The sequence below is a fragment of the Salarias fasciatus genome, chromosome 18 (genome assembly GCF_902148845.1).
Source record: "Salarias fasciatus chromosome 18, fSalaFa1.1, whole genome shotgun sequence".
Taxonomy (NCBI): Eukaryota; Metazoa; Chordata; class Actinopteri; order Blenniiformes; family Blenniidae; genus Salarias; species Salarias fasciatus.
Genome location: NC_043762.1, coordinates 12739851 through 12751020, shown reverse-complemented (window position 1 = coordinate 12751020; position 11170 = coordinate 12739851). Strand labels below are relative to the sequence as shown.

The 11170-nt window shown below is 43.7% G+C and overlaps 1 protein-coding gene across 1 annotated transcript; it reads left to right on the top strand.

Annotated features, from left to right (window-relative positions):
- Positions 1 to 3081: 3081 nt before the first annotated feature.
- LOC115405460 (histamine H3 receptor-like) lies at positions 3082 to 10167 on the top strand. The gene is made up of 3 exons (XM_030115044.1): positions 3082 to 3334; positions 3764 to 3930; positions 9415 to 10167. The coding sequence occupies exons 1-3, from the start codon at positions 3082 to 3084 to the stop codon at positions 10165 to 10167; spliced, it is 1173 nt and encodes a 390-aa protein (XP_029970904.1).
- Positions 10168 to 11170: the final 1003 nt, after the last annotated feature.

Here is an 11170-nt window from a genome sequence, read left to right as displayed (position 1 = left end):
TTTCTATGTTTAGTCCAGCGTGCTGCTGAAGCAGCTTTACTCACTCCTGTTGGGGGTGAATTGTGTACAAGCTGCAGCTCAGGATGAAAACCAGGAGCTTGTTACTCCACAGAGACCTGAGAGCAATCTAAAAGACAGTCTTCATACAAACAACTGGATCTGAAACGCCGATAATTCAGGAAGTTTGTGACAAGGAGCTCTCGAGCTCCGTGGAGAAGCTCTCAGAGATGCGAAATACGGCGGCTCCGTGTGCCTGCAGGCTTATGGGAGCCGTGTGAATCAGCTCTCCAGCCCGGCCTCCACACAGCGGTGGAGAAATGGAGGCGCCGCGATAACGGGCCTTTGTCTCCGAGTGGCTCGTCTCCACCTTTACATGAAAGCTTTCAAATTCCAAAATTGAGCCAGGACTCAGCTGTGAAGCTAGTTATTTTCATGATGTGCAGGTAGTAAAAAGTGTTGCATATTTAAAAAAAAAAAAAAAAAAAAACCTGTTCCCATTACTCATGATACAGGTTGGTACCAGCCTTGTTCTTTTCAAAATGTAACAAAGTAATGATATTCAGCCAATTTTATTATATTATCATAAAGACCATGACAATTTTGGTATTTTTAAATGTAATAAATCAATATTTTAATGCCATTTTGAATGCATTGAGGCTGATCTAGAAATAATCATGAATGATTTTAAATGCAATCAAGCCAATGTATTAAATTTTTGGACATTTTGAACGTATTAAAGCTAATAAAGACATGATAATGACCATTTTGAATGCATAAAGTCAATAAAGTAATATCTTTATCCAATTTAAATTCAAGGAAAACCATAATGTTTTAAAATGTTGATCAATTTGATATACTAAATCTAATAATATGATAATCTTGACCATTTTTAAAGTAACAGTGGATCAAATATGATTTTTTTTTAATGTATTGAAGCCAGTAATGATACAACTGCGAAAATGAAGTGCTTCCCTCAGACACTGCTTTTTATTTTTAAACATTTTGTTGAAATGCAGATGTGAAAGAGCAGCTGAGGCCCAGCTTGAAGAGCGCAGCATCTTACGATGTGAATGCGCTCGGTTCAAACCCTCATCTCTCCCTGTCCGTATGTGGAAATGTCTTGACATAACACTCTGAACTCCAAAGGAGGTCGAACGCCGTTGGCTGAAAATGTGAAAGTGAATAAAATTAAACTGCTTTGGGTGAAACTTTGAAAATGTGCTTGAAAAACAGCTTCTGTACTGTTACAGAGCTGCGTGACAGTTTCATTCGCGCTACATTCATTTTATTCCAGTCAAACCTGGCGGGATGTGGGTCGTATCCATCAGCAGCCCGTTGCCATGGGCGACGGAGGGAAAAACGACTTGTTAGAGAAAACACATCTCCTCTGGTTCTGAAGGCTCGGGTCCCCTCGCAGGTCGTCTTTAAATGGTCTGACGAGACACTTGGTGCCTCCCACCTCCCTGAAAAACGTCTTCCCCTTCCCCTGCCTCTCTGCGACTCTTCCATCTGAGAACATCCTGTTTAAACGGCGAGATGCTGTTGATCAGCCGATAGGTGTTCTCATGATGCCAAAATGTGAGCGGCACAAAGAGGAGGACTGTTTACACCTAACTGTACCAGCAACTTTATTGATCCATTCATGGAGCTCAAATGCCTGTTGTGAATTAGCAAGTTCTGCAAAAACATACTGAAACTCTGACCAACTGAACAAGTGCTTTTAAAAGTTTAGAGAAAGTTGCAATGAATTCGCCTGCAGAGGTTACAGAGTATTTTTGGTTCAAGCTGATATTTAACCCAATATCCCCAACGTTTTGTGAGCGCTATAGCTGCCTAACACTGACGAATCATTGGAGCTAATAACATTGGTAAACAAGTGCTTGCATTCCAGCGTTTGTTCATTACTTTATCAAAAAAGAAATATTAAAATAGCCCTCGTGCAGGGATTTTGAAAGAAGGTCAAGATCCTCGAGAAATTACACGCCTCCTATTTTCTGCTGTAATCAAATCACATCAGAAATATGTGGCTGTGTGTGCATGCAGGCGCGTGTGAGGACAGATAAGAATAGATATGAATATGCAGGATCAAAGACGTTACCATACAGCTGGAGAAGTGCTCCATGATAAGTGGATTAAACAAGCTCTTCTTCAATCCACTCTCCAGGTAAATCTCAACTGTGCACTGAGGCAAAATGAAATAAAACACTTCTTTTTTAACTCGGCACATATGGAGAAGTGGCTTTTATTTAATTTGCTTATTTATTGTTCTCACAGATGGATAAACAAATTTGTGATCAACTTATTAGCAACATATTACACATTTCTGGACAATGTGACACTAGTTCACCTAATTGTTTTTATAACTGTAAATGTGCTCTCATGTTTATTGTCTTAGTTACATTTAATAAGGCTCACATAAAAATAAAAAAAATCTACTTTGGAAGTCGTAAAGTTCTTCTTTTAATACTATTAATACAAAAAAAACCCCTGTCAGTCTGTCCATGTTGTAAAAAACGTGAAGAAAAGAAGAATAATGGGTCTGTTTCATTGAAAAGCTGCATATAAAGTGGCTCTAATTTTGTACTTGTCTACTGTCAAGCTGTCATGCGTATTTACTGATATTTACATATTTCAATGTTTTATTCATATTTCATTCTCAGCTCTCACGCTTCGGTTCAAATACTGTCCGGAGCCTTTCTGTGTGGAGTTTGCATGTTCCCCCTGGGTGTGTGTGGGGTTTCCTCCGGGTTCTCTGGTTTTCCCCAGAAACATGCGTCTGTCTCGGCCTCTCTGTGGAGACCCGCCCTCGCCTATCACGGCGGCTCTCTGGCGGCCCCCTTTTAGCCCACTGGCCGTATGTTTGGCACACCCTCTCCTCAGATTTTACAGGACTCGGTGCTCCGCGCGGCGCGTCATTGCGCAGCGTCGCGCGCTCTCTGCTGGAGGATCCGGGAGGGACAGCCGCGTCCGGAGCGCGCACGCTGAGGCGCTGGGATGCCGGAGGCTGAGTCCGCTCGCCTGGCACCTGTTGCCGCGTGTTCCTGCCGCCGTTGCCCCCCGTCCCGTTGAGGATCTCTCACCATGTCTCACGCGCACGGCGACTCCAACTCCAGCTTGGTCCATTTCGACCACGACGCCGCGCCCGCACGCGTCCACGGCGGCTCGGTGTTCTCCGGACCCGCGTTCGTCGTCCTGATGGGGATGATGGTGACTTTGGTGTGTGTCATAGTTTTGGGCAACGCGCTCGTCATCCTGGCTTTCATCGTGGACAAGAGTTTGAGGAGACAGTGCAATTACTACTTCTTGAATTTAGCAATATCAGATTTCCTCGTGGGTAAGTTCATCTTCTTCTGTGAATTCCTTTATATGGAAGTAGTGAATACTGGGTAAAAATATTTGTTGCTATTGTGCGTAAGAGATATTCTTTGATTTTAAACGATGCCCAACTGGTTAGTAACTGCACGTTATTTGTTAATTGCAATAAATGCATTTATTCATCTGCTTTTCTTAATTTTTATGCAAACATCAATCAGTTGCTTTAAAACAATCATTTTTGAATTCATGAATAAACACAATACAAAAAAGGCAATGAATAATTTAAAATGCAGCATTGTGTGGGTCTCTATTGTATCTGTTGGCACCTTTGTGCGGTTAAAATATGCCATACGTAACAGAAGTGTGTTGTGTGTCTCCAGCTCCCTCCCTACTGATCATTTCTCACTGAAACGCTTCACGTGTTGCGTCTTCTCGTCGTTTCCTGCAGGAGCGTTCTGCATCCCGCTCTACATCCCGTACGTCCTGACCGGACGCTGGACGCTGGGGCGGGGGCTGTGCAAGCTGTGGCTGGTGGTGGACTACCTGCTCTGCTCCGCGTCCGTCTTCAGCATCGTGCTCATCAGCTACGACCGCTTCCTGTCGGTGACCCGAGCTGTGAGTGGACCCTCTCTCTCTCTCTCTCTCTCTCTCTCTCTCTCTCTCTCTCTCACTCTCTCTCTCTCTCTCTCTCTCTCTCTCTCTCTGCCTCAGGATTTCACTGAAGCACATCAAACTGCATGCATCGGGCTGCACGCTTGTGTAGTGGTTTGCACTGCTGCCTCACAGTGATAAAACACTGGTTTGATTGCAGGAAGGTCGATCAGTGGTTACTGTTCAGTTCTGGTCCACTGATGAAAATGTGTATAAAAATAAGACTGCAAATGATATATTATATTAGCTGATCTTCTAACTGGACTCAGAGGATCAAATCTGACAGACACACAGAATAACTCCTATTTAACATGCTCACCTTCATGAATATGGACTGTCAGGCATATGTTTCACATCATGCACAATGCTCTGAGGAGTTTATGCAAATAGGTTCATTTACAATGCACACAGTGACTTACTGCATGTGAATTCTGTTATTTATTAATGAGGCTGAATTAAGCACACTTCAAACGGAGATGTGTAACAACCAACCATGTAAGAACTGACAAAACCTTAATACCTGCCACTTATCTAATAGCTCCGACCCTTTTTATTGCAGTAAAGCCAGTAATGTAGCAACTTGTCATTAGTGTAATAAGATATTTCATCCATTATTGTAATAAACATTTTGATTGAAGGAACTTAAAAAAAAAACTTTCAAAATATAACAACTTCAGCCAGTATAAAGCTGCATTTCTTCATAATGAAAATCTCTTTTTGTCGATTTTGTGTAGTTTTCTGATGAAAATTAATTATAATGGAAGGGATCACTTTGCCTGAATCATGGTTGTTAAAACACTTTTGGTATTTTATAATATCATGTGCGAGCCATTATTTTATCCGCTTCATTACATTCAGAAGAGCTAAAATTATCACGTTATTGGTGTTAAAGGGTGTAAACCAACCTTCAGCAGAGGTGCTGCTCTTATTGCGCCGAGAGACTTTTCCCACAGCTGGTTTCCACGACTTTTGTTTGTCCACTTTAATATCATGTATTTTCTGTTCCCGACCTCACATTTTGATATTTACGATCAATGAACGACCAGATTCCCTTTGTTTTTTTGTTCTAAATTCAGATTTATTTGCTGTAACTCTCTGATAGCTTCGATGTATTCCTCCATGAATACATTCATGGAGTAAATACATGAATTCCTCTTGTTTTCATGTCAAAACAGCCTGATGCCCACAAAACCCTTATGTGAATCCTCCTGTTGGCATACGAGGTTGAGCATCGGCTTAAAATGAGATGTCTAGAACCGCATCGTCTTGATTAAACTGTTAAAGTTTAATTTTTTAAGTTTTTAAACTATCAAATTTCCCCTCTGTGTCTCATTTTGTGATGAGTCTTCCTGGGTTTTTTTCATTGGTCCACCTCCACCTCCACCTCCTCCTCCTCCTCCTCCTCCTCCCAGATGTGCCCATCTGCAGAGGTTAATCACTCCTGACCCGTCCAGGCCCACTGCCACCCCTCATTATAGCTTCCCCCCGTGATGAAGATCAAAAATGTCACAGTCTGACTTTGGGACGGCTTCACAAAACACACGGAAAACAACGCTGGACTGGAGGCCTGCACGATAAATCACAAACGCTTCATTATAGCAAGACTGATAAATGATGACGATAAATGATGTTTCGCGTTTCATTTACGGACACAGTGTATTCGTGTTCACAGATTGAAATGGACAGGCTTCTAAATATGAAGGAACGCTGTGAATTAGAGCAAATGATTCACAAATAAAAGATAGAAAAAAGTTGAGAAAGTGATGAGTTTCTGTTGCGCACAAGTGATCTGAAAAAATAGGAAAATTAGAGGCAAAAGAAAGAACACTGTTACTAACAAAAACACTGTTACATGATTGTATTTATCTCAAAACTCACCTGATATCCTTCAGTTTCAGTTTTTACTGTTTAGCTTTTCCGTACCTCTTTGCACATCTTTCACAGATTTGCTGTTAGCCTCACTTAGCCTTTAGCCGCCATGTGGCCGCATGACTGAGCCGACGGCACGTGTCTTTAACTCGGAGCTGGAATGAAGCAGACAAAGAGAGCGCTCTGTTTCCTTTTCAGAGACAAACACTTAACATCAGAGCGATGAATACAAATAACACCAGAGAGAGAGAGAGAGAGAGAGAGAGAGAGAGAGTCTCGGCTTTAATTAGCTAGCTTTGATCATGGAGATTCTCCTCCTTGCCACGGTCCTTCCAACATGCAGAGATCAATCGGAGCAGAGACAGGCCACCGGCAGCCCACCGACATTTTCCTAAAAGCATTCCTCTCCGTGGTGCACCCCGCACAGCAAACACTCTCGGACAAAGTTAGCCTTTCAGAACAAAAGATGGAGCCAGAATAGATGCATATATTTAACATAAATCAGTTCACTGTTTCTTTCTTCGATCAGTTTCATCTACATTTAACTCAAAGATCTGTAAAAAGAAAGAAACCGTCTAAATTTGGACACGATGAGGGTTGGAGTCATGCTTCGTCTCCTCTGAAGAAGAACTCCAGTTAATTGGAGAGAAATACACTGACATGTATTCAGGGCAGCTGGAGAGGCTGTGAAGGATGTCGCCTGGTGGAAGAACACACGTGTCTTGATATAGGCTGCGACTGAGTGCCGCTAAGAGCTCCTCCACCAACTTAACCCTCGTTCACTCAGGTCTGCGCGCCGCATGATGCGACCGCGGAGGTCGCATTATGTGTCCACATGTCCCACCTCTCCATTAACTGCTAGTCGGATGACTCAGTACTTGACACGGTTTACGCTTCAATCACACAGCCGGATGGTGCTTATAGCAGAAAGAAAAACAAGGTGAAAGTGGGCATGTTTCGAAATAATGTTGTCATTTATATACCACACAGGAGGATTGAAACAAGGCCTCTGTGTGACTTAGAAAGGAAAGTCTTGGCTGTGGAATATTGGACCAGCTCTTCATTCTCATAGATTATCAATAGGACTTCATCAATCCAGTCTCCATGTGTTTTGCAGACTTGGAGAAGGCCTATGGCCATGTTCTCCTATGGAGCACTCTGAGACGGGCCGATGTGGTCAAGTGTTTTGAAGTCAGAGGACAGAAAGTAAGAAAAGGGGAGTAAAGAGGGAGAGAGCAACAAGCAACAAGCTGCCTGTCACAAATCCACTCACTGCAGACATGAAAGGGGCACGAGGCTTAAATCACCAGCTTTCAGATCCACTGATGGAGTGCAGAGGCAGACGGAGAGAGAGTGTTATGCTTAAAGATGAGATTATTTTATTTGTCACACACAATTGTTTCAGTGAAATGCAGCGGCCGTCCACCAGGCTCTACGGACAGTCAGACAGAAATGGACACACCCACGGAATGCTCACAGAGCAAAATGCAGCAGTACCTGACATGAAGGCGTCTCCAGGAGCACGGCCGCTCGAACAGATCACTATTGATAGGTCCTCAGAGACATGAGCTCCTGTTTACTTTAAACTGCAAGAAGACAGTTTAAACCGTGTAAAATAACTGAAAAATCTCATTCATGTGTTATCTTGAAGCCTCCTGCAGCTACGTTCACTATTCTGCTACTTTAGGTAAGGTGGATCGAGCCACAGCGAGCAAAGATGATTTAATCACGTAGAATCTTAAATTTATGTGCAAATATTGTAAAATAACAAGCAAATCAATGTGCTGTAGGCCGTGCACCTGGCGGAGCAGTGTTTCATCATGCATGACCACAGCAGCACTGCACCTCTTTCATTATTTGTTTGTCTGCACTACATGTCCAGCATGAATAGAGAATGTCTGTATCACACCTTTTATCCCACACAGTATTCAGCTTGAATGGGTTCAGAATTTATTTAATTCTTTTCTTTTAGTATAATATTCTGCATTAAAATAAACTCTGTTGTCCAAGGAAGGCATAGAAGACTTAGGATGTTTAGGAGGAATGAAATGTTTAGATGAACGGACGACCTTTATTTATGTTATGTAAAACTAAGTACAGCTCCATTATCTTTATGCACAAAACAGACAAATACTCTGAAAAGACTGGGTGGAAACAACAAAATTAGAATTAGAAATTACTTACCTTCCTTATTATAAGAAAATACAAATGAATATAGAATATGTTAATTTTAATGCAATATATGGTTCTGTTAAAGAACACGTGGTCTGAAGTGCTCTCCTAAAAATAACAGAGTCAACGTGTCCTTTTCCACAAAGAGTCATTTTCCACTCTCAATTATGAACAGAAAATAATGTTGGTTTTTTTTTGTTTTTTTTGTTACTATAAGAAATTCACCAATATTAAAGGAATACTCCGAAGATTTTGGACCCAAGCCCTATCACTATCATTTACACAGTGAGATAAGCTCATAAATACCTTTTTTGTGTCCGTTCATCCAGCTGCTGGCTCCCAGCTGTTAGCATCGTAGTTAGCTTAGCTCAAGTGCGGGAGGTGAAGAGGAGACAGAATCGGACTGACGAAAGTGGACAAAATACTCCTTCCAGTGGTCCAGGGGATGGCGTATTAGCACGTGAAGCAAATCCGAATGGTTATAAAACATTTTAAAAGACGTGTTTTCTTTTCAATCCATTAAAATAACGTTTTGATACACACAGACCTGCGCATGCGCAGGGCTCCGTGGAAGGATATACAGGAGCACAGCAGTAGAAGCCATAGACTCAGCCGCTGTGCGCCGGTATATCCTTCCGCGAGCACTATGCTTGTGCAGATCTGTATGTATCAAAACGTTATTTTAACGGATTGAAAAGAAAACACGTCTTTTAAAATGTTTTATAACCATTCGGATTTACTTCACTTGCTAATACACCATCCCCTGGACCACTGGAAGGAGTATTTTGTCCACTTTCGTCAGTCTGGCTCTGTCTCCTCTTCACCTCCCGCACTTGAGCTAAGCTAACTACGATGCTAACAGCTGGGAGCCAGCAGCTGGATGAACGGACACAAAAAAGGTATTTATGAGCTTATCTCACTTTGTAAATGATAGGGATAGGGCGTGGGTCCAAAATCTTCGGAGTATTCTTTTAAAGTTGATCCAGCTCAGACTCGAACCAGGAGTTTTCTCATTGTGAGGTTAAAGAGGGAACAAAACACCACCCTGTGAGCAAACTTTGTTACAATGATTTACGTTGAATATATCTTGCACTTTAATCCATGAGAAAAAGCAGAATATATGAGCAATGTTATAGAACATCTTTCCCTCTGGTAAGACTTTTATCTGAGCTCCTCGCATGTCAAGCTGTGCTGTGTTGTGTTGGTATTTGCAGGGTCAAATCCCCCAAAGGACCGTAAGTGGTTTTCATGTATTCCTTGGTGTTAATCCATTTTTAGCTTGTGTACTACATAGCGCGCTGCGGGTATATGTGTGATGGTGGCGGGGGGAGACGCGGCGACTCGGCAGCCTCACACTGGGGTCACGACTGGAGTGTGTTTTCTGATTGATGCCTGTGCTTCCTGCAGGTGAGCTACCGCGCCAGGCAGAACAGGACTCATCAAGCCGTAATCAAGATGATTGCAGTTTGGGTGCTGGCCTTCGTCCTGTACGCCCCGGCTATTATATTCTGGGAGCTGGCGGTGGGCCGGAGCCGCGTGCCAAAGGACGAGTGCTTCGCCGAGTTCTATTACTCCTGGTACTTCCTGCTGAGCGCCTCCATGCTGGAGTTTTTCTCTCCTTTCATGTCCGTGGCTTTCTTCAACCTCAGTATTTACCTCAGCATACGCAGGAGGAGGCTCCACAGCGGGGATGCCCAGCTCCACGCTCAAACCAAGCCGCCCGCCTCAGCTCAGGGGGAGAGGATCCCCCTGTCCCACCACTGGGTGTCTGGGATGAAAGCGCCCGTGCAAGACTCCCTTCAGCCCCAGACCTCATCCCTGAGTTCGGGTAAACTGGAGCCCTCCCCCAGCAGGGCGGCCCAGCCCAGCCGCCTGTCCAGGGACAAGAAAATCGCCAAGTCTCTGGCTATAATCGTGTGCATGTTTGCCATCTGCTGGGCTCCGTACACCCTGCTGATGATCATCCGCGCCGCCTGCAGGGGGCGCTGCATCCAGCACCACTGGTACGAGGTCACCTTCTGGCTCCTCTGGCTCAACTCCGCCATTAACCCCTTCCTGTACCCGCTCTGCCACAGCAGCTTCCGCAGGGCCTTCGGCAGGATCCTCTGCCCCGGGCGGCACTCCACGCCGCCGTCATCCGTCCTCCGGGTGGGAATGTGACCACAGACCCCCCCGCATGAAGGAGGGATATATCAGATAACTCATTGTGCTGTTCAGTGTTTGGATGTATGAAGCTTAATTTTCTGTTATTCAGTCACATATTTGTGTTCTGGGCTCATTTACATGACAACAGTTCAAGTGAAGAGGCGACACAACAGCATTTTGAAAATCATGTAGTTTTCATGTTGGGCCACTAGTGGGTGCTGTTGGCTGTTTTTGTCATGAAACCAATCACACATGCACGCAGAGAACAATGTACTGTAAAGAACAGAGGCGAGTAAACAGGAATTCACACGGACAGACGATGGAGTTGGATTGCTATTTTTAGTGACTCAACTAAAAAACTCCCAACTCCAACAAGGATCATGGACTGGGAGTCGTGACACCCTAAAGGCTGCCATATTTGTTATTGCCCATCTGCTTGCACATGTGCAACCGAACAATTCGCAATGGCTGTGGCGCGCATGTGTAGCACAAAGTGTTTCCGCCATCTTCATAACAGAGTTGGAGCCTTTTTGAAAAGTTCCACTGTGGCAGCTCCAGAAAATTTCTTCTCCGACCACCGTTGTCGTGTAAACTGACGCCTGAAATGCTATGAAATGTTTGTGTTTTTCACTTGAAAACGCATCAACAGTCCCTCAAGTTAAACCAGTGGTTGTCAACCTTTTTTTCCTCCCAGCTTATCTCTGACCACAGTGTTGTGTTGAAGCCAAACACCATCGGACAAAAGCATTCAGCACTTTCCCACTTCTGTACGCAAATATAGAAACGATATGTTTGTGTTAGAGCACCATACCTAACGCATAAAACAGTCTGTTTTAGTCCTTGTAACTGCTTTTCACTGGAGACAGTAGCTATGAATAGTGGTGTCCTTAGGCTCTTTCAGCAGGACTGTGGCCCAGTTTACATGGGTGTTTTTTCAATCCGACTGTAAGCAATCGTATTAAACCCGTGTGTATTCATGTACGGCATACAAATCGATCCACGATGAATTCTCGTTTAC